The following is a 25,390-nucleotide window of genomic DNA, read 5'->3' as shown; positions in this document are numbered from 1 at the left end:
CAAAGGTCACAAACAAAAGCTGGCTGCCTTTTGATTTCTCTGAGTCTGAGCCCCAGCATAATCCGTCAATTGTCTTAAGTGTGAACACATATTTTCTTGCCTAACAAAATGTTGGTCATGTGTTTCACAATTACAGGTAAGCTGTCAGTGAGTAATGATATTTAGGAGCCATTTCTACTGTTAATCAGATATAAATAAAAAGGGTGAGAGAGAGAGGAGTGCATATACTCAGTTGTAGTTTTTTGTATTCTTGATAGCTCAACTAAATTCTTGTATCTTGATAGCATACTACTACTAGTAATAATACATATCAAATAATAATGATAATACATTAATAATAATGTTAATACTGCCTTCAGAGGTCACCTGTCTACAAAAGACACTTTTGCCTTTTTCCATGGGTGGCTGCTGTAGACAGATTTCACTGCATTACAGATGAGAAAGGTGGTGGATAACCAAAATCCACAGAGAATCATTGTCAGTAACTTGTTTTTCATTATATAAAGAATTAAATAGTGTTTGTATACGTAGACATGTAGTTTTTGTCATCTCTAATATCCCCTGAATGATACTCATTGATGTTTGAAAGCTGGAACCGTATAGAATTGATTTCATATAGGTGCACCCAAATTTGAAGAGACTTTAGATTGTACCAAAATTAAAATAATTATTGTAATTAACAGGTACAGCCTTGTTGTCTGGATATATTTCTAGTTTACATTTATTTAATAACATCAAATTTTTTATCTTTATATCTTTTTTTACAGTTTTCTTCACCTTTCTTGCAATGATTTTGTACCTGGTGTTGTTCTTTACAATGTTCAAGAAAAATTTCCTGAATTATGATGAAAAGAAGCAATTCACAGTGGAGGGAACAACTAATTTGGAATATTCATTCTTCTTTCTTGTCATAGCAGCAATACTCTATATTATTAACATAATTATCCTCTTCCTTTCGGGCTACAAGCTGCGCTGCGCATTTGGAAGTGAAGCAGAAAAGGTTGTGGATAATGGGATTATACTATTTTAAATATTAATCTGCCTAAAGACAATCTGGATGGTTGTGAAGTTTACCCTACTCCATTTGCCTTTAAATTATTCAAAAAAATCATATCATCAGATTCATGTTAACTGTCTTTGTAATACTTAAGTTCTTTGTTTAATTGATTAACAGAGATGCCATCTCATATTTCAATGGAGTTTCTCCGATTGTTTTTTTTAACTGAAACTCAGCACTCCAAATTATGATAGTTTTTCTCTGAATTTAGTCAAGTTTGATAATGGTAAGATAATTTAGAGCAGTTAAATGTTTCAGAGGCAAGAAAATGTGCTATCATTGGTTCCTGTAATAACTGGTACATTGATTATAATTCATCCTTCTCAAGTTCTCAAGATACAGTAAAGAACAACTGAGTAGCAATCTAAATACTTTGAGTCACTGAGAAAAATGGCAGCCAGTGAAACAGAACCAAAAAGGAAAAAAAGATTTTTGATTACAATCAGTGATATTTGGAAAAAGTATTCCATTATGTTTTCTACATTCTCCAGGACATGACTTGGGGAATATTACACATTCAAAAGATCTATGCAAGAGACATAAATCTAGTTCATGAAAGAAAGTCTGAACTAGCAAGACACTTAGTTCGAACAAAGACTGAATTATTCTTGTGTCATGACGACTTATCAGTCATTAAACTTGATATCTGTTCCACTGAAATCAGACCAATATCTCTTTTTTTCTACCTTGGACTTTACATTAGAAATCAAATTATTCTCTACTTTAAATTCTATAAAAAAAAATATAGCAATGAATCTCAACATTGTAAATCTAATAGCAGGAAACACAGCATACTCCACCCCACCCCAGCCCCAACTCCATTTTCCCCTTCAAGCATATTGGCATCTCTGTTTTATCACCAAAGAAGGAGATATGTGGACGAATTTTGGACATTGGAATAGTTTTAACAAATGTTAAATAACATGATGATGTCAGTTTTGCTGAAAGACATGAAACAAAATTTTTTGAAGCAGCTGACTTAAAGATGAGAGAGGAAAACTGAAAAATAATGAAATTACTTTATTTGCTTAAATAAAAATTTTAGTAAGCCATACAAATCTTAGGAGAGAACTTTGAAGTCCACTGTTTTATTAGCTCCACCTATCATAGACCAGAAAAGTATATAGGATGGTCTGTCATCCATCAGCTGTTAACATGAGGGTTTTTTGGATGAATACCATGAAACTTTAAAAATTACATTCACCCTAAAGTCTAATTGGTTCTAAATGAATATGGTGCCAGTATGGTAGCCATAGTAGCCATCTTGAAAGTCATGTTGTCAAAACTCATCCCCATTGGGTAGTCATAGCAACATGGGTTTTCAGTAATAGGCTTTTGATGATGTCAAGTTGATCCTAAATGAAAATGTTTCTGATCTGACATCCAATATTGTCACTATTGCAACCATCTTGAACATCTTTTCATCACTAACTCTCCAGAATGAAAAGTCATATTGGTATGGGGTTTTTACCAAAAGACATAATGTCTAGTTGGTCCAAAATGAAACTGATGCTGATCTAACCTCAATATGACCACCATGGTATCCATCAACAGTGAGATTTTCACCAAAATACTACGATATCTATTTCACCCTGAATCAGATGGTATAGATCTTTTTATATGGACACAATTATGGCTATTTTGAAAACCTGTTTATTGTTATTCCTCCTATATGGAAATACGGTATTCAGAGTGGAGGGAACAACTAATTTGGGATATTCATTCTTCCTTGTTGTCATAGCAACAGTACTCTATCTAATTAACATAATTATACTCTTCCTCTCGGGGTACAAGCTGCGCTGCTCATTTGGAAGTGAAGCAGAAAAGGTTGTGGATAATGGGATTATTTTAAATATGGATCTACCTAAAAGACATTCTGGATGGTTGTGAAGTTTACCCTGGAAGTTAAATTCCATTTGGATCAGCCTAAAAGACATTCTGGATGGTTGTGAAGTTTACCCTGGAAGTTAAATTCCATTTGCCTTTAACTTATTCAAAAGAAATCATATCCTCAGAATCATGTTAACTGTCATTGTAATACTTAACTTCTTTGTTTAATTCATTAACAGAAATGCCATCTCAGATTTCAGTAGAATTTCTCTGATTTATTTAACTGAAAACCAAGAAGAAAAAAAATGTTTGATTACAGTCAGTGATATTTGGAAAAAGTATCCCATTATGTTTTCTACATTCTCCAGGCCATGACTTGGGGAACATTATACGTTCAGAAGGTCTGTGCAAGAGACATAAATCTAGTTCATGAAAGACAGTCTGAACTAGCAAGACACTTAATTTGAACAAAGATTGAATTATTCTTGTATCATGATGACTTATCAGTCATTAAACTTGATATATGTTCCATTGATATCAGAACAGTATCTCTTTATTTCTCCCCTGGACTTTACATTAGAAATGAAATGATGCTTTACTTTAAATTCTTTAAAACAATATAGCATTGCATTTCAACATTGTAAATCTAATAGCAGGAAACACAGCATACCCCACCCCACCCCAGCTCCAACTTCATTTTCCCCTTTAAGCATGTTGGCATCTCTGTTTTATCACCAAAGAAGAAGGAGATATGTGGATGAATTTTGAACATAGGAGTATTTTTTAACAAATGTTAAATAACATGCTGTCAGAATGATGTGAAACAAAACTTTTTGAAGCAGCCCACCTAAAGATGAGAGAGGAAAACTGAAAAATAATTAAATTACTTTATTTGCTAAAATAAAAAAGTTTAGTAAGCCATAAAAATCTTAGAAGCAAACTTTGAAATCCACTGTTTTAATAGCTCCACCCATGATAGACCAGAAGAGTATATAGGATGATCTGTCATCCATCATCTGTTAACATGAGGATTTTTTTTGTTACTCCTCCTAAACTACTTGGATGAATGCCATGAAACTTTTTTAAAAAAATACATTCATCCTAATGTCTGATTGGTTCTAAATGAAAATGGTGCCAGCATGGTAGCCATAGTAGCCATCTTGAAAGTCATGTTGTCAAAACTCATCCCCATTGGGTAGTCATAGCAACATGGGTTTTCATAATAGGCTTTTGATGATGTCAAGTTGATCCTAAATGAAAATGTTTCTGATCCAACATCCAATATTGTCACCATTGCAACCATCTTGAAAATATTTTCATCACTAACTCTACAGAATGAAAAGACATAATGTCTAGTTGGTCCAAAATGAAACTGATGCTGATCTAACCTCAATATGACCACCATGGTATCCATCAACAGTGAGATTTTCACCAAAATACTATGATATCTACTTCACACTAAATTAAATGGTATAGATCTTTTTATATGGACACAATTATGGCTATTTTGAAAACCTGTTTATTGTTATTCCTTCTATATGGATCTTTTCTAAAATCTCTCTAGTTTTCTTTTTTGTGGTTTTGATCCATTTAACATATTGTCACATAATGACAACATCAAATTTGACCACTTGACATCAACTCTTGCACATTGATTGTAAGTAGTCATTCAGTCCGAGTCAGGTTGGGCTTAGTATTTTCTGTTTTTAACTGGAAATTGAATTTGTAGCAGATTTAAGACCTGTTTGTGCATGTCATGTTAAAATGGCCCCATGGCTTTCCTTTTAATTAAATATCTACCATATTTGAAAATAAAAGTGTTATCACTAATGTTTTGTTTTCTAACTTATACGAAAACAATCCTGTTCAAAACTTAGATGACTAAAACATTTTATTCTTAAGTAGAGTATTACCTTGTATGCAAAATTAGAAGGTATGAAGAATGCTGACAAGACAGGGATGTCTTTTCTTGGCAATGGGGACATGCAGAACCCTATTTTATGAAGAAACCATCTTTATGAAAAATCCTATGGCTTTGATTTGGGGAACTTGTATCTTATGTTCTGTATTTGTTCTTTTGAAATTTATTTTTACCACCTGGGTCTAAAATCTCATCACCATGACAGCATGTGAATTTATAAAAACTGTATTTAAAAAAAATTAAACCTTGATAACTTGAAGATCAATCACTCAAATGCTGTGCATGACACTAAAGCATTATTTTTGAGTCATGATGTAAATCCTTCTTCTGGTCTGTGAGCTAATGAAAAATCAAACAAATCTTATTGGACTGCAGCACTATGAATTGTGTATTTTATGGGGACTGTGGTCAAATAGTTGATTATTTAATGTCTTTTTTAAAAGCGTTGTTAATCCTGTCCTAAGCATTCAATCAAAATGTCTTTTTGTGACATGTACTTTCACATTCCTAATCAAAATGTGACACAATTATTGCTTATTTGGTTTACTTTGTAAGAGAATCGCATATTATTGATACATTTTTTTTTTAATATTTATACGCTGTACTGGTCATTGACTAGTAGAGTTTATGCGATGGCCTGTTGTCCATCTATCCAACTTTGTTATCACTGTTTCTCCTATGATACTTGGAAGATTGCAACAAACTTTCACACAAACATTTCTCTCGAGGACTATTTAGTCTAAATCAAAATCGTGCTACTCAGAAATTTATTCTGACAGCCAAAGCAGTCTGTTTGAAAATCTTGTCATTGCAGCTTCTGATCGGACGGTCATATCAGTATGAGGTTTTTACTATAAGACATGGAAATCATACTGACACATGGTTTTCACCAGAAGTCTTCTTTTGATGTAAATGAAAATAATGGTGATCTGACTTCCAAGATGGCCACCATGGTATTCATTTTGAAAATCTTGTAATCGCTACTTTCTTAAATGGATGGTCAAATTGACATGGATTTTTCCAATAAAGATGCTTCATTAAGACAGTTTTGGTCCCAACTGAAAAGGGTTCTGATCTGACAGACAAATATTACTACTGTTTGTTATTGCTACTCCTCGTAAATGGAAAGTTGTATCAATAGGAGTATTGATTATATCTAATTAATCCTAAATAAAAATGGCGCTGGTCTGCCCTCCAGTATGGCCATCTTGGAAATTTTGCTATCACTGCTTATGAATGGATGGTTGTATTGACATGGGTTTTCACCCAAAAAATTTTTTAAAAGATGTGTTGTTGGTCCTAAGGGAAAATGGTGCTGGTCTGACCTCCAGTATGACCACCATAATAGCCATATGAAAATCTTGTTATCACTACTCCATTCGATTTGATAGTCATATTGACATGCCATTTTCACCAAAATACTTCTAATGGTGTCTAATTGATCTCTAGTGAAAATGGTGCTAATATGACATCTGTTAAGGCCATTACAGTGGCCAGTTTGAATTACTGTTAGCACAAAAGAATATTAGAGATGGTTTCAACATTCAGCAGTCATAAAGAACAGTATTTTCTTGGATTCCTGGAAATTCTTTTCAGACAGTTGAGCATCAGTCCATTTGAAGGACTATTATTTTGTTCATGTTGCCAGGGATGTAATTTAGCTATATTTCTACATTTGGTGTAAGTGACTATGTTAGTAAAGCCTATTTAACATTGTTTTGAAATTTTTACATATATTATTAGCATCATGAATGCTATAATGGTGAGAAAACATAATTTTTTGCTAGACAAAGTTCTTCAATCCACATTGTTTTTCATTGACCTATGGCATATGTAGCTTGTTTTTCATTGACCTATGGCATATGTAGCTAAATAAAGCACTGCTTGGAACAAGTGCCCATATGTAGATGATGGAGTTAGTGTCCAAAAGGAAGCTGACCAATTGACCAGTGAGTGAACTCATGTTGGAAGTTCATTATGATGACTTCCATGATGTCCACATTACTTGACTAAAACAAAAACAAAAATCTTTAAATGGTTTGAATTAGAAAATGGAACATGCATGATTGTAAAGAGACACAGTTATGATTTTTTGCAACTGTCTTCCCAGGTAATTAGAATGAACAGTCTGGTTAGATCAGTGTCTTCCAGCTGCTTTCAGTGAGATAGTTGAGCAGTTATTAATATTTCATCTAGCTAAATATGCCTAGATAAAATGTAGAATGAGCGGATAAAAGATCATTAGCTAATAAGATAAAAAATATAGGATAAATCATTCCCATTTGATCTGTAAGATCTAACCTTGCCAAAATATATATTAAACTGACAAACTTAATAAAATAAAGTCAGTAACAGAGCCATTGTTATTCAATTTTTTTAATCTTAACACTTGATTGTCATCACCAGAGTTCCTGTTTTATCATATTTTATATTTTCAGATGTTTGTGTTAATTTTTTTAATTTTAGATATTGAAGGTGAATGTTTCATTTACTATCTTTTCTTTTTTCAAAAATCCATTTCTTTTTAAACAAAGTTTACATTATATTGTAATTTGTGTATTTTCATGCATTTTATTTGCCTGATACTTTATAAACTGTACCTAGTCTAATATTGATCAAGTGAATTCTTTTGACAGATGCCTTACAAAATGTACCTTGTCTAATATTGATCAAGTGAGTTCTTTTGACAGATGCCTTACAAACTGTACCTTGTCTAATATTGATCAAGTGAATTCTTTTGACAGATGCCTTACAAACATTACCTTGTCTAATATTGGTCAAGTGAGTTCTTTTGACAGATGCCTTACAAACTGTACCTTGTCTAATATTGATCAAGTGAGCTCTTTTGACAGATGCCTTACAAACATTACCTTGTCTAATATTGGTCAAGTGAGTTCTTTTGACAGATGCCTTACAAACTGTACCTTGTCTAATATTGATCAAGTGATTTCTTTTGACAGATGCCTTACAAACTGTACCTTGTCTGATATTGATCAAGTGATTTCTTTTGACAGATGCCTTACAAAATGTACCTAGTCTAATAGTGATTCATTTTAATTTCTGTCTGACAAAAGTGATTAAGTTTTTGTGGAGTTCTTCATTTTCACATTTGTAGAACTTTACTTTTAATTGGCACTTTAAAGCCGTTATCGTACTGGTATGCTATTAGCACTGATGCATACATACTTATTATAGACGCAATGAAAATGGACCAACATTTTTTCATTTTTCCAGATTAACTTTTGGAAACCTTATTTCCACATTTTGTTTTAATTTAATGCTTTTTTTCAGAAACTTTTTAAATGTATTTCAAATGGTTTTGTGTCAATGTTTCAGGCTGTATTTAACCAGCAGCATCTCTAGTCAATATTTTATATTAAGAATTTTTATTTTCTCATTTCTTCATTTCCTCTCGAAAATATAAAGGGAAGTTTTACATGTGCCATAAATCCTACTATAATAATTTATGATGATCATTGATGTGCTTTTGTTTTCATATTTGTATCTTTTATTTCAAGATTTTCTGTTTGAATCCAGTAACATTTTTGTTCTGTCCATTTTATTGTCTAAACTCGCTTATAAGTTTAGTCCAACTGCAGATTGCGCAGACCCAGATCTTCCGTCACATAATGTGCCAGCAAATCTGGGTCTTTGCAGTTTAGTATGAGTAATCAGTAGAACAAACAACATACTCTGGTCTGCAGGCACATTATGCTATGGCAGATCTGGATCTTTGTTATTTGCAGTTTGACTTAACTTATAAGCAAGTATATGCAGTATTCTCTGTAATTTAACTTTTAATACTTATGAAGGTGAATATTCTCACAGATTTTACTTGACAGGGCAAGATATCTTGATGTGGAAATTCAATATTTGGGGTACAGTTATGTACTGCTCAGAGTTAATTATAAATACATAGTTTATATGTTACTTTTAGTACCAAATTTGTTTTTAAAAATTGATTATTGATGTACTTTCCTTCCTGATGTCTTTGCAAATTACTTGAAACTATGTATGAAAAGTCCACATCAATTTGAATTTTTTTTTTCTTCATGTATATCAAATTTGTTGGTTTTGCAAAGAAATGGCAATTCTCCTGGAAACAAAAACAGGGGTAGAGGGTGGGGTGGGTCTGTTGTTATTTAATAGCACTGCTACATAATATGAATTCCTGCTAGCTTCTGGCATTCATATTTAGAACAATGCACAGGGTGTAAGTAAGGCTTGTGTCAATTTTTATGTGTATGTAGAATCAATTACAGTTCAGATCTTTGAAGAAGCTTTTTAAGGAAGTAATGCATCTAAAATCTTTTTAACTTGTTTTCATTTGGATTTTTTTTCCAACTTCAAAATTTATTTATTTTCCTTATATACAGTTTATGTCAATCACTTTTTGTAATGAACTTGGTCAGTTTAGACTTATAACTAACTTTTAGTTCGTGCTTCCATCAGCTTTCATTATTTATGATCCCTTGCTTGGCGATTTATTAATGGCTTTTGCTTCTAATTATTTATTGCCTTGGGAAGGATCATCTCTTTAATTAACAGCTATGCTGCAATGCTGAGTTTTCATCCATTGAGACAGATGGGTGGGGATATATTTCCTCCTGTTTAATATCACCATCTCCCTCATTGTAAAAGATGAGTCTTTATGATTATTATTTTGTGGGTTCCTTTTCAATACAGCAAACTCAAGATTCTGTTCTTTATGTTCAGGGTGGGACATTTGCAAGAATTGAACTACATAAATGTTTTTGCATATTTGGTGTAGAAGTGTATAAATTAATTCTTTTGTCCTTCTAAAAGAAGGATAGTGCAAATTGTATCAATTAGAATTTTAGCTGTTTATATCATTTATGCATCAAACACAGTGTACATCACTTAGCTTTAATTATGACAAAATGGCATTTTTAATAATGATGAAATTCTTTTTTATATGTGATGATTTTTTTTTGATTAAATTTTTGATTGTCTAGTCAGTGATTTCAAGTTTGCCAATGATTATTGTTATAGTTTTTCCCTATAATATAGATGTTTTTTTTCAAGTATACATATTTTTGTGCTTTTCCTATATTGTTTTGAAGTAATTATTGTATTTACAGTAGTTTTAGACATTAATTTTGGGTGAAAAAAGTTAGTCATGAATGAATTATTGTGGGTCAGTGTTTTTGACCTACCATGACAGATTTGGAGAAGTTTGTAACATAAAATCTTAGCAAATAAACAAATTGAATTCATGTTATAGTACATCATAGTTTTTGCATTGGATTACTTTTTGGAGATTGGTGTCAGAGACTGAGATGACGACTATGAGTACTGTAAGTACTTGATAGAACAAGAGTACCTTTAGAAAACCGTTATTTGTGTCATAGGAAAGTAATATTATATGATGGAAATCCAGACAGCAGACATAGAATATGATGGCCAGCATAACAAGGGCTTCTGCTTCTGTCCAGTCTGATTTGTGGCAGGGTTTAATTACATCAGATTGGGATTGAGATTGCACAACACCCATTTAGGTCCAAGACAAGTTTCATTATGATTTTGTGTTGCACCTGTCGGTGGTGAGATGTTGGTTTCACTTTTCCACAAGCGGTGGTGGCATCAATATTAACATCACCTAACTGTAAGAACAAGTGGGCTTATGGTATGGCATTGTATCTGTCAGACATAATCACCTTCTTTTCAAAGACCACTTAATCAAATTTCAACCAAATTTGGTAGAGATTATTCTGACATGGATGGCTTTCAGGTTTGTTGTTGTGGGCTTAACCATTTTTCAGCACATGAATGGCTATACATGGCAGCCAGTATAGCAGTTCAAGGAAGAACCCAAGAAAAGAATCACCTACCCATAGGAAACTACTAGCAAGCTTTCTCAAATACCCACATTGGCCAAGCCTGAAACTCAAACCAGTGTGCACGGAAGTGAGATAGCAGTGATTGTAAAGGTGAATGCTTTGGACCATTCAGCCAACCATGGGCCACTTCAGGTTTGTAGAAGTGATTTCAATCTGCACTCAAGTTTGTCTGCCGTAACAAAGCCATGAAATGACTTCTCAAACACTGCTTAACAGAATTCGCCCAAATTTGACAGAAAGCATCCAGACATAAAGGGTTTGCTTGTTTATGCAAATGATGCCAATCCACCATCAAACATGGCCACTATTACTAAAAATAGAAAAACATTTAATGAACTTGTTAAAAAAAATTCTAGTTTAATATTACTGTATGTCTAAAGTTTGTATCATTGTGTACTAAGATTTCCTGTCTTGCTTGCTTAAGCAGTAATGGTATCATAAGACATTCACATGTGAGACACAATGTTATGTTGAATCGTTGTTCCTTCTGTAGTCTCATTTTTGTAGAAAGTCTTACTAGCAATTTGGCTTTCCTCTTGTTGCAGATGCACTTTGAATGAAAACTCATTTAAATCTTTATAATGAAATATCTTCTTGTATGATCTAGCTTTACTTGTTTAGAATAATTATGGGATGTCTACCTGATTGCTCTTGTCAGAGGAAGTGTTTGACATGTAAATGCAAAGTTTTCATGGGAAAGAAAGTGCCATATGTGCCTATACGTACATTCAACATAATATTTATTGCATTACTAGTATATTATTTACATTATTATACCTGTTTCATAATTTTGACATAAAACACTTGTAATAACACCTCATGACATCACAGATGACATCATAACATCATGCAGAGGAAAAGCTAAATGACAGAGGTATCCAATTTTATTTCAAAGTCCTTACACTATTCTGCAGTTTAGTCCAGTAAAATGACTGAGGTATGCAATTGCATTTCTGAATCCTTGTACTGTTCTGCAGTTTTGCCCAGACAAATCAGTATTTTTCATCTTGCATTAAATAACATTACATTTGTGCTCATTTCAAATGAAATCTATGCAATTTCTGAAATAATTTCAATATTTGGCTTCCCAAGGCTTGCAGAAGATAGAAATTATTCACCTCATTTCATAAATTTCATGTTAAATAAGCACTTGTGTAATATCCTCTGACTCCTTGCTACCATAGGAAACAAATTAAACTCAGTAGGACTTATTGCTATCACAGAAAACCAGTTAAATTCAGTTGAACTTATTGCTATCATGGGAAATAAATTCAGTAGGACTTGTTTCTATCATGGGAACATATTAAATTCAGTAGGACTCATTGCTGATAGCAATTCATCAGTTTTGAAAAACTATTTCAGTCTGCTCAGATAACATCTGTAGACCCATCATGTTCCATTCAAGTCCAATGTATAATCAAGGTTTACAGTGAGACAGAAAATGTTGGTGGATAGAGCAAAGTAAAACACATACATTAATTAAACAATGATGTTAATTAAAAAAAAACTTGAATTATAAACATTTATAAACCTAATAAGAAATTGGTAAAAATTTTGTATTTGTTTCTCAAATACAATGTTCATGAAGGAATTTTTTAAAAATAGATATGGAAATAGTACAGTTTTTACAGTTCATATATGAGTGCCAATAGGTTACATAAATTTTGTTGAAGAAGTATTACTGGAGTATGTCAAGAAATATAAAGAGCTCTCATCAGCCACACATTACAGTATCTGCAAAGAGCAAATGGATTTTGCAAAAATTGTGGTACAAGCTCCATGTACACTAACCATAAACTTTTGTAAAGACTCATTTGTTTATGCTTGTTTTTACTACAATATGAGTTAAGGTAGAGAAGAAATTAATTTTGAATTGTGTCATACTGAATTTCTAAATTGACCTTCATGATCAACCTTAAACCAGGATTTTTAAAATAGAAAATTAAATGTTGTTGTTGTTGTTGTAGGGTATCACGCCATTTTTCAGCACACGATAGGCTATATATGGCGGCCAGTATTAATGATGGAGGAAGAACCACCGACTCTCGAGAAGCTACTGGCAAGCATTCTCACATACCCACATTGGCCGAATCCGAGACTCGAACCCATGCAGACAGTGGTGAGATGGCAGTGATCCGTAATGGAGAGCACTTTAGACCACTCGGCCACTCGGGGCCCCAAAATTAAATGTAAATAAACAAATGTGACAGTGGCCTTTGCCATATCTTTATGATCAGAATCTTTTTTCAAATTACATGGTATAGTGTGTATTATGTGTTTAATTTTTGCCACATATATATATATATATATATATATATATATATATATATATATATATATATATATATATATATATATCCTAGTTAGAACAAATTATTATAATGGTTTGATTTGTTATGTCACTGTAACACAATTTATTTAGTGCCAAGGCAATGGGGAAGAAAAGAAGCGCCTTTTCTAAAAAGTGTCCCATGGTAGCCAACCCAGGCTAATCCAATGCTAGGATTCAAACCTGTACCAGTTGGATATAAGTCCTGCTTTCATTAGTCATTTCTTATTACATCAGGTCTATCCAGAGCCTGCATTTCCACTGAAATTTTAATACTGAAAACAGATATCATTTTTAGTTTATTTTTGTCAAGCTTGTCATGGGTAAAGTACAACATGGCAATCTTTTTGACATCAATGCACATGTCCACACCCTAGACCGAGTGCATTGTTACTATTTTTACTTTGTACCTAAATAAAAGGCGGACTTGACAGAATGGAACTTCTTGTTATGCATGTTATTCTTTATATTAACTTATGAAATTAAATGATGGCTCAATAATGTTGAACTTCCAGTACACATATTTTATTACTGAATCAAAGATGCTGTTGTGTTAAATTAACAGTTGTTATTAAACATATTTGACTGGTGTTTATTCATCAAGAGGTGTTTTAGTCAGTATATATATATATATATATATATATATAGAATAAGCATGATATACATGTAGATATATAGAATAAGCATGATATACATGTACTTTTTACATATATTTTTAAATTCTGTGTTAGGGATTTTATCAGGTTTAGTTTCTTGTTTTGAAACATGGAACAATGAACTGAAAAATGTGCTTTTTCTGTACCAAATAGAAAATTGTATTTTCTGGTAATTTTAAATTCTGTATACACAAATCCTACAACTAATGGAAGTTACAGATTACTCATTGTTTTCTAGATGGCATGAATGTACTGTGATTTCTGGACTGGTTCTCTATTTCAGTAGACTTTGTTTATGAACAGAGTTTCTGAAACATGGAAAAGATTGACAATATACATATACTATCTATGTGGGGAGTTCCATAACAAATTTAAAGATTTGGATGGTAAATTTTGACACCATACTTTTTAATTTTCTTTCAGAGTGGTAGATACAAATGTCACAAGACTGACATTCCATCACCATTTTTTCTTACTGTGCTTAATGCATATTATTTACACATTGGTTGTGCTGGTACTTATTTATAATGTCTTTCTCCAGGTTGTGATGGTACTTATTTTTTATGTCTCTCTACCAGATTACACCATTACATTTTAAATTTGTTGTTGATACTGATAAACACTGATGAAGTAGAATTTCCGACTTCAGTCTCATCCTTTATTCTTTCAAGGGTACATGCAGCAGAAGCAAAACTTGCCAAGTTCCCTTTTAATGAAAAAAAAATAAAATCAAGGATACGGTATACATACTATACATATCTTTTATTTATACCACACATACATATACATACTTTCAACATACATGTACTTGCACTTCCAATGGAGTTAAGGTTGATTACAAGAAACTGTATTGACAATGGGAGTGAGTTCTATGGTCTTACACTAAGTAATAGAAAAGAGCATAAAGCAACAAGTTTTGTAAAATTCAACAAATAATTTATTTCCCTTGAATACAAGGTGATGATTTATAAAAAATTTAAATAATTTTAATGTCATTTTCCATTATAGAACATTCCAAGTTGTTTACAAGACAAAATCTGTTACTAAATTCATAATAAAGGAGGTGGTAAACTTAAGGTAGGCTAGGTATTTTTATGACGGAATTCCAATATCTTAGACCCAGACCCAGATAAACTTATTTACTAATATTGATAATGGTCCTAATATATAATTCACACTCATAGAACAAAAATCAACTATAATTTGTTTTCCAAAATAAATGTTGCTGGTCAGGTGACTATGAACTGAATTTTGGACAAAGGCAAATCCAAAGTACAATAATGTGTAACATAATCATAGAGAACAAAAAAAACTAACAAGCAATACAGATTAAGTATACATAAAAATAAAGGTTTGATTCAGAAATTTGAAGTTATTGAATTTTTAATATCCTGGTGTTTGCAAAGCTTTACTATGGGAGATGTTTTAGAACTATGAGTCCTGCAGGGTCGTGCAACTTTGTGTTTATATCTTACTGAGGAAAACACTTCTATCCAACATTGACCACTGTAATCTGTATTTTATTCTTTGCCTTTTGCTTACGTTTTTCATTTTGAGTACAATTGGTATGGTGGTGTTGGTTTGTGGGCTTAATGCCTTTTTTCAGCACATGATAGTCTGTACAAGGAAGCCAGTATATCTGGTGGAGGTAGGAAGGTCACTTTTGCAGATAATATTTAAATAACTTGACTTTAAGGTTGTGAATTTTGGCCTTACTTATAAGATTCATAAGGAGTTCATTCCAAAGAAAAGCAGATGTTTTTTTTTAAGTGTGTATTTTTGGCTGACATATTGTAGAACTATCATTTGAAATTAATCCAAACTTTATTTCTAAAAAATTGAGTGCATCAGTTGATACTCAAATTCAACTTTCATAATTTTGAAAAAAGTAAAAGTAAAACCAAATTTCAGATGGAACACTGATGTAAATTAATACATTTTCTGTTGCAAAAATTAAGGTACTTGAATATTACATTGTTATGACTCTATGGTCTTAAACTAACCAACAGAAAAGAGAAGAACACAATAAGTTTTGTAAAATTCAGCAAATAATTTATTTCCCTAGAATACAATAGGAACATTTGAGAAGAACTTGCAGTATTGAGAATAAAATCCCAAATAGTTAAAAAGGTCCTATCACCAATCCTAATGAATAAAGCCCTAATTAATCCATGATGTCTGAATTCATTATAATTGAAAGTTAATATTCCTGTTGAAGAATATTTTATATGAGTTCATTGTATTTCCAGTAAATAATAACCTGAATAAATAATTCTACCCAAATGAAATACTGAATACAATGATAAGACTGATTGTGCCTCAGCTGTTAAATGTAAGAATGAGTAATTTTTAGATAAACAAGATTATAAATCCCTCCTCTTGAGCTATGCAGCAATTACCATTTTCTGAAAATACTATTTCACTTAATGGAATTTTCCATTCTAAAACATTCTAAATTGTCAGCAAGATAAATTGTGTTCCTAAATTTATAATAATGTGGTGAACATCAGGCAGACCAGGTTCTTCCATGTGAGAATTCCAATATCCTAGTCTCAGATTAAAATAAACATGTTTACATTCTTAATAATCTAAATAATTAATCCACAATCATTGGAAAAATATTAGCTATGTATTCTATTGTCCACAAAACAAATGTACTGGTCAGGTACAACATGAACTTGATTTACGACAAGGTCAGGTACAAAATGCAATTATACATAACAAATAATCATGGAGGAAAAAAAGAAACAAATAAAATATACACAACGCCTCCCCTCATAAAACGAAAGCTGCATACACTGAGCTGAAAGAACTGGTGTACTATGAAGTAAGGCCTTTAACTTATATAATGCATCCTGACATTTTTGAGACCAGTGAAACTTTGTTTTCTTACTCAATAAATTGGTCAATAGTTCAGCAAATATGGAAAAATTGGAGATTATGATAATATCAAGCCCTACACAAAAATTGAATCAGTCGTTTTCTACTGTCCAAGAAATGTAACACAAGCATGGCAAAACTCACTTTTATTTAAATTGTTAAATTTGCATTAGTTAGTCTAACAAAAACTTTGTATTGTTTCCAAATGATCTTTCCATGTGTCATTGTAGATGGAGTTATGAGTGACATTTTTTTTTTGTTGCTCCTTCCATCAGTGGAATTTGCCAATATTCTTTCGAAACGTTACATTTGGTGACATTTTGCACTTCCAGTTTTATCAATACAGTCATTGATTCTTGGCAATTGAAATGAATCTATCTGGTCACACTGTTCAGTTTTCTATAGTCTGTGCACATGCGAAAAGTATTATCTGGTTTCGTCACAAGAATACATGGTGAACTCCAGTAACTTTTACTTGGTTCTTTGAAATCATTCTCCAACAAATACGAAATTTCTTTTTTGAAACATTCCTCTTTGAGAGAATTCATCATGTATGGATGCTGTTTCACAGGTGTGGAATCTACAATATGCATCTAGGTAGATTTTATTTGTTCATGTTGGAACATCTGGAAACCAGTACTCTTGTTCAGATAACATTTTGGCTGCAGATGTGGAAGTTTCTGGTCCAGATTATTCAGTATTTCTGAATTCTGAAGATTGGTTACACCAAAGTCACTACAGTTTGAAAACATTCCAATGCTTAAATCTTCACTGTGTTGGCCAAGATACAACTAAATTGAGTGCATGATCAACAGCTATCTCTATCAGCATACTCCTTGAACACATTTATATCGCAAAGTTGTTTTGTTTTCCCCTCTCAGGAGTATTAATGATATAATTTAAATACTTACTTTCTTTTCAATTGTATAAGAATCATAGTACATAACCTGAAGAGGATTTTGAGGTATGGGCAAGAGTACCAACCCACTATCACCAGCCGAAAACTCCTTTGTATTTTTGTCTTATCTTAATTTCATTTTTGACTGAGTAGAGTGCAAACAAGTCGTTTCAGCTTCACAAAGCCTTTAACAACTTGTGTTAGAAACGTAAACAAGAAGATAAATTTCAGAATCTTAATTTGAAAGAAGTTTATCTTAACAGCTTCAATGGACAAAACAAAAACTAGTTCATAGAGACTAAATCCCAAAGATTCTTGAACTGATTCGCAAATTTACATTAAATGAACACCTTTGTCCCAATCATTTCCCGTATCAAAACAATATGATTGAATCATATTCTTCAAAGTTGGATGAAATATTTCTAAAGCCCCTTGGCTTTCAGGGTGATTGCTGAATTCCGCAGAATTCAGGCACAAGTTTCTTGAAAATTCCAGACATAAAATTTGACCCTTAATTAGATTGAACTGATATGGGAAGGCCAAACTGTGTTTTTAAAAAAAACCCAACAATTTATCAAAGCTTTTACTGTGGTTTTATTATTAATATTCCTGAAAGGAATTGATTTGGGGAATTTTGTAGATACATTATGATCAATAAGTAATGGTTGCCTGACTTGGTCTTAGATAATGGACAAAGACAGTCCACCATTATTCTGTTAATGGTTCATCAAATGCAGGAATAGATTGTAGATGAGCCTTATATAGCTTCTATTTGGGTTTTCCTCCCATTTGACAAATGTGGCATGATCTACAGTATTTACAAACATCACGTTTAATGTTCAGCCAATAAAAAATTATAAAAAGTCTTACTGATCCCTAAATGACCAGCCAAAGGAGTTTCATGGGATAGACTAATAATTTCCTATCAATACGACTTAGGAAAAATAACCTGATAGCTCATGGACCACTCATCACCAGCGTCATCAGTGGCGTCAGTTTCGCTAATAGTCATCTGAAACAAATAGATCTCAGGATCTTGTTCCTATTCGACGACAAGTGAATATCGTTTGTCACCCTGATTAAAATAAAGAGAATGAGTAGTACAAAAGGGATCACTGTGATCAATACCTTTTGATTGATCCATACCAGGAGCACATGCGACCTCACCACTAGCCTGACCAGTACAGGTGTCTGTTAAAGACGCAATTTCTTTATCAACATCATCCTTAAGAGCTTACTTCGCCCTAGCTCTATTAACCGCACAAGCTGGGCATAAATCAGGGATTTATTTTTCAATAGGATCGACTTTCTGATCCAAACAAGGCTTTTCAGTTACAAGTGGATTGAACACAACTTTATCTCATGCTAGGTAATTGCCTAGTAATAAACGAATACCTTCGATGGATAAAGACATTGTCCGACCATCATGGGTCCTGAGACTAAGTCTAATGACAAATTTACACAATGGAGAGGAACATTAACTAAGCCACACTGTACACCCTAAATAAGAACACTCTCATTAGAAGACCTCTCAGAAAAAGGCAAAGTACTTTATAATAAAAGACTATGAGAACCTCCTGTGTCCCTTAAAATTTAATAGGGATAGGATTGGCAGAATCGCTAACAAGTGATATTAAACCTTTTGGCATAAAGGGTTATAATTCTCCATAATAAAATCAGACGGGTTTGTTTTACCCTTCAAATATATTGCTTTCAATACATGACTGTGACCTTTACCTGTTAGAAATAAGAGCATTTGGGTACTCTTGATTATGTTGCTTAATTTTCAATCTGTAGCAATCAGAAATAACACGTTCTTTCTTCTTGCAATAGGTGCACAAAGAGAGAGAGAAGGATTTCCGATCAATCTTATCAGGAACTTGATTCCTAAAAGTTTTGCCAATTTTAGATTTGGAAGTTCTCATTTGGGACTGAGTTGCGTTTTACCAAAGACTGCCAAGTGAAAGACTTAATGACAAAACGCAGTTTGTGAGTCAAAGAATAACCGTCAGCTGTATGAGCAGAAGCTTCTAAAGTTTTGACTTTTTGCTCATCAAGGACGCAATTATTGAACTAATATGAGCTGTCTGAGGGTTTCGAACGTTCTTGGCTGGGTACCACCTATCAAATAATGGGTCTTGTTCTCATGTAAATTCTCCATGAGTTTCTTTTTTATAGTTTCTAAACATTTGTCGATTTCCTGCGGCTACTAGCGCATAACCCTTCAAAATATATTCCTTACCCATATGATAATCAGCACTTTGTTGTACGGACAGGCACGTGTCGACTTCACAAGCTTTGCCAATAAGTACATTTTGTAACAATAGAGTCCAATGCTCTCTTGGCCATTTCAAATTCTCAGCATTTTTGAAAAATGAGAATATTTATCTGCTTTTTCTTTAAAATTGGGTACTAGCCTAATACTTTGGTACAATCAAAATCTGAATTTGTGTGTAAATTGGAGGAGTGTTTTCCACTTGCCAGCTCTGATTCTTTTAATCTAAATTTAAATTCCCTTTCTTCTTTTTCTCTTTCACTCTTCTTTACTTTTTGCATTTGCATTTGCATTAGCCTATCTTCTCGTTCTCTTTCTGTCTCTTTCTCCAATTGCAGTTGTTTCTCTTTCTCTTTCTGAAGCTGAAGCTTTCTTAACTGTATTTCCATCTTGTGTTTTAATTTCAGCTCTTTTAATTTGATATCAAGCCAAAGATAAATACTTACTAATCAAACCCAAAGAACTTTTTTCAAAGATGCTCTTTTTCACTAAATATTGGACCAAAATATTTTTTATTTCTTGCTTGATTAAAGAAGCTTTTGGCTCATGGAGACCGTATTGTTTGGCAAGTTGGACTAATTCTTCATTTTCAGGGTCTCCAGCCCTTCATGGCTTAGATTTGAAATAAAGTTCTCCACTTTCGATGACAACGTGAAAGTTTGTTGGTTTTACTGTTGATTTCTCAAATATGCAAAATTAAAAGAAATGCATTGGACTTAGAAAATTGCGAAACAAATGAATTTAAATTTCAGAAACAAAGTTTTTGAAATATTTTATTTAGATTCTTGTCTCCATTTTTCTATTGCGACTCTATGGTCTTAAACTAAGTAATAGAAGAGAGCGAAAACCAATGTATTTTGTACAATTCAACCATTAATTTATTTCCCTTGAATACAGTGATAATTTTAAAATAATTTACAGTAATGCGAATTAAATCCCTAAATAGTCCGACCAGTTCTATCACCATTCCTAATGAATAAAGTTCTAATTAAATTCCACTGGTGTTCTAAAAAGATCCTATAATGAATGTGTTGATGTGCATGTTGTAACCTGTAACGTGATGATGTACCATCAGTCTTTTGATGAATCTCAGTTATATAATTCAATACGTCCTTGTCTGAATTCTCTATAATTCAAAGTTTATGTTCCTGTCCAAGAATATTATTGATGAACACGTATTTCCACTAAATAATAATTTGAATAGGTTATTCCACCCAAATAAAACACTGAGCACTGCAATAAGACTGATTCTGCGTCAGATGCAGATGTTAAATACAAATATGAGTAATTTTTAGATAAATAAAATTGTAAACCTCTCTACTTGACCTGAGTCGCAATTACCATGTTCTGAAAATACTCTTTCACTTAATGGAATTTTCCATTCTAGAACATTCTAAATTGTCAGCAAGATAAAACCTTCTACAACAATTATTAAAGAATGTGGTAAACGTCAGGTGGACCAGAATGTTCCGTGGAGGAATTCCTATACCCTAGATTCAGATTATAACGAACATCTTTACATTAATAATAATCTAAATACGTAATCTACAATCATAGGAAAAATACTAGCAATGTATTTTGTTGTCCAGAAAACTAACGTTACTGGTCAAGTACAACATGAACTTGATCTTGGACAAAGTCACATCCAAAATGCAATTACATATAATCATGGAGAAAAGAACTAATAAACATTATAAATTAAATATACATAACGAAATGAAACGTAACTATTTGTACACCCTTTTGTTTTCACTAAACTTCATTGTCAGATGGTCAAATAATCATCTGCTCAGTGCTGGAATCGTTATTTTTTCAAGTTATCAAAAGTAATGGAATAGTTTTGATCAAACTTAGCAGAAAGCATCCTGTATTAACAGCTAAGATATGTATATGACTGGTGTGGATTTCCTATCAATAAGGACACGATTACCAAAAAACAATAATATTTTCTCAAAAATGACTGAACAAAATTGAACTGAATTTGACAGAAAGCATCGTAGCATAAAGGCGTAACAGATATTTACAAAGGATTACAGTTTATCATCCTATATGACAGCCATTACAACAATATAAAAAAAGCGTAATAAGGCTTATAAAAAAGAAACATTAAACAGAATTTAACCAAAATGTGACAGAAAACATTCTGGTATAAGCACCTTTCAGTTTTTAGCTTATCAGATGATCTGTTCAAACACATCATAGTCGATTAGCAAAAGTTTGTTCAAATTAATTTGAAGATTGCCTTGAAACTTTACACACACATTCATCCAAAGGTCGAGTTGGTCCTAAATTGCCACCACGACAACCATCTTGAAATTCGTCTCAGTTCACATGAAAAAAATTTTATAATGACATGTTTTCACCAAATACTTAAAACAATCTCTAGTTGGTCCTCAGTGAAAATGGCGCTGTCGTGTATAGACACTACCAAACTGCGTTACAATAAAATTATATTATATAGATACTTTTTTAAATGAAAATGGTGTCATCCTTGCATCCAATATGACCACAATAGCAGCCATCTTGAGATTTAACCGTTAACCTCATTCTAAATTCATATCAACATGCGTTTTTCTACAGGATATTTCTTATGGAGTATCGTTCAGTCCTAAATTAAAAAGATACCAGTTTGACATCTAATATATTGTTATCACGACTCCGGAATGGATGGTCATATCAACATGGGATTTTCAGCAAAAGTCTTATGTTGTCTTTCTGGTCCTAAATTAAAATGGTGCTGATCTGTTATCCAGTATGGCCATCATAGCAACCATCTTGGAAATCTTGTTCTCACTATTCCTAAACAGAAAGTCATATCGATATGGGATTTTTAACAAGTCTTCTTATGGTTTCTTGTTTGCCCTAAATGAAAATGGTACTGATCTTGCAACCAACATGGCCATTGTGATGACCATCTTGAAAATCTTGTTAAAGCTACTTCTCCAAAATGTTTAGTGAAATAGAAGTGATTATCACCAAAAGCCTTCTTACAATGTCTAGTTAGTCCCAAATGAAACTGGTGCCAATCCATGGTGGCCATCTCAAAAATCTTGTGTTTACTCTAAAATATCAGAGACGGTATTAACACTAAGCAGTTTTAAAAAAAAAGAACTTTCTCTTGGATTCCTCGAAAGACCATTTTGCCAAGGAGAGCATTAGTCCCTTCAGGGGACTCTTGCTAGCTGACCCAGCTGTAAGGCTAAAGTTAACTTATGGTCTGCCTCTGTGCCCATCATACAACATTCATCTGTCAATAACTGCATGTTACCACTCTGAGTTCAAATATCTGATCTTTTGTCCAGATTTGGAATATTGCAATGTGATAATCAAACTCTTAGATGAGTTAAATATATTGGGTGAGATCTATACATATTAATAAGGTGATCTTGCAAGATCTTGTTGCCAGTACCAAACCAATAAATGTCACATAAAATAGTTAATGTTTTTTGTTTCAGTATTACACAAAGAAATAATTTTGTTCTAAAAAAGGATATTGCAAAACACTTTTTTTCCAATTACATTTTGAATATGCCTAAAATATCCTGATAAACATTATTTAATAACCTTTTAAGAAATATGCAAACCAGAAAGAGAAAATATTCTACAACAAAATTTTGATATTAATAGTATTACAAAAGCTGTTATCAAATGTTAAGGAAAAGGTTTTGAATAAAATAACGCACTATATTGCACATAAAACAACGCCAATCCTAAATAAAGATGAGTGTAAACAACACTTAACATTTTTGAAGCAGCTCTTCAAGAATTGAACAAGGTATTGTTGGAGATTAGAGAGTGTGAAATCTACAGAACTATGAATTTCAGCTTTTAATTCCATCGGGGCTTAAAGTTATATTCCACTAGATGAAAATAAACAAGCTTGCATTAATGTTTCCAAATATGAAAGATGAGTGCTTTATGTGATCTGGTTATGTGTCTCATATCCAACAAAATATAATGCTAAGAGTGTAACAAAATACAAAATATCAAAATTATACAGATAAACTAAATTTTGGCGTTATTTATATTTCCTGTTTCATTTTATAATATTTATTTTTACAAAATAAAACAACATAAATAAGCAATTTCAGTGTTTTGATTTGAATGATTAATTCTTCTTGCCATTAAAGAATATAAAATGAAAAATTAGAAATAATCGTGATTTAGTACTGAAATCAGATAAGGAAAAGAACTATTATGTATGAACAAAATATATAAGCATGTTAGTTTACCATAACGGCAAACATAAGGGTAAAAATATACTTAGTGTGGATCTTAATAAATAAATATATATATACAGTGTATATATATATATATATATATATATATATATATATATATATATATATATATATATATATATATATATATATATATATATATATATATATATATATATATATATATATATATATATATATGTGTGTGTGTGTGTGTGTGTGTGTGTTAATTAGAATAAGCAAAACTTAAATAAAAATAGTGACGATTTTGAAGGAATTGAACATTAATAACATAAAGCTTTTGTCAGCAAAGGAATAAATATTCTTGAAAGCTCATTTTATAATGTGTGCTCATTTTGAACGTTAAATCAACACATAGACATATGAACAGGTGAAAATATAATGCAAAGTCAGGGATGGTCCTGGCTTTTAAAAAGCTGTCGCCAAAAAAATCGCCAACCTCAATATTTTGTCGCAAATTTTCAAAAAGTGTCGCCAAAAAAAGTAGTGTACATTTTTCCAAGTGTTAATTTAGTCTATCAATGTAACAGGCAATGAAAGTTACAAAAGATGGATTAGTTAATACTTTAATTACAACAAGCATTAACAAAATGTTACAAAGTGTTACATGAAGATCCGTCGCGATTTTAGGGCTGCCCACTTGTTGAATGCAGTTTCAAAGTCTAATTTTTCACATCTGTACATGCTGATTCTCATTAAATTCTCGAGAGATGAGATGCAGAGCTTATTTCTGATGTCAGTTTTTATGAGGTTCATCTTACTGAATCCACGTTCACAGTCCTCAGTGCTGACAGGTGACACCTGTAGTCTCTCAGCAGCCCCCCCCCCCCCTTATGGCTAGCTTCACAAAGCTTGTAGCGAATTGCTTCCTAAATCCCAAGAATGATCACTGAATGCTGTATAAATTTTCTCGACAAGAAAAATAGGATCTCCATTCCCACGAATGAAACTTACACGAGTCAACACCTGGCAATATTGGACCGTATATATAAGCGTAAATTCATGCCCAATTTCGGGATTCTTTCACTCCTGTGTTTTGAGAAATAAATAATTATTATTAATTATGCAAAACTGTTTTTTTTTTTTTTTGCTATTTCTTGTTGCGGAGTTTAAGTCTCTGCAGCCGTAACACGGGACTGATGGCAAAAGGAAAAGATCAATGAGTAAAATGCTGCACTGGCGACAGATGTAATTGTGATTGAGATTTTTTCCATTTGCTTTGTATTTATACACAGTAGTCGGTACTTCAGAGGTTATCAGTTTTCTATGAAGGTTCAGCAAAACTATTGTATTGGTATATGTATAAAAAAACCAGAAGGATTAGCTATACAATTAATTGTATCTGTTCTATTCGCGTCTTCAGAAGTCGGTCAGTTGTAGGTATAGTGCGGTAGCATGATTGACTGTATTGCAGCATACAGTACTCAGCCCAGATGTCAGCG

At 32.4% G+C, this 25,390-nt stretch overlaps 1 protein-coding gene across 2 annotated transcripts in view; it reads left to right on the top strand.

Moving 5' to 3' along the window:
* LOC149795371 (clarin-3-like) overlaps positions 1 to 23,933 on the top strand; it is a 51,961-nt gene extending 28,028 nt beyond the window's left edge. Inside the window, exon 4 of one of the 2 annotated variants that reach the window (XM_089965147.1) lies at positions 19,266 to 23,933. In XM_089965147.1, coding sequence (XP_089821273.1) covers positions 19,266 to 19,396 — 131 coding nt within the window. In that variant the 3' untranslated portion in view covers positions 19,397 to 23,933. Of the gene's footprint in view, positions 1 to 767; positions 14,291 to 19,265 lie in introns of those variants that run through there. The other variant, XM_089965146.1, reaches the window with a different exon arrangement.
* The last annotated feature ends 1,457 nt before the right edge of the window (positions 23,934 to 25,390 follow it).

Source organism: Sinohyriopsis cumingii, chromosome 7 (genome assembly GCF_028554795.1).
Source record: "Sinohyriopsis cumingii isolate HCF-2022 chromosome 7, ASM2855479v2, whole genome shotgun sequence".
NCBI lineage: Eukaryota > Metazoa > Mollusca > Bivalvia > Unionida > Unionidae > Sinohyriopsis > Sinohyriopsis cumingii.
The sequence above is the reverse complement of the archived record's forward strand: the minus strand, read 5'-3'. Positions and strand labels throughout refer to the sequence as shown.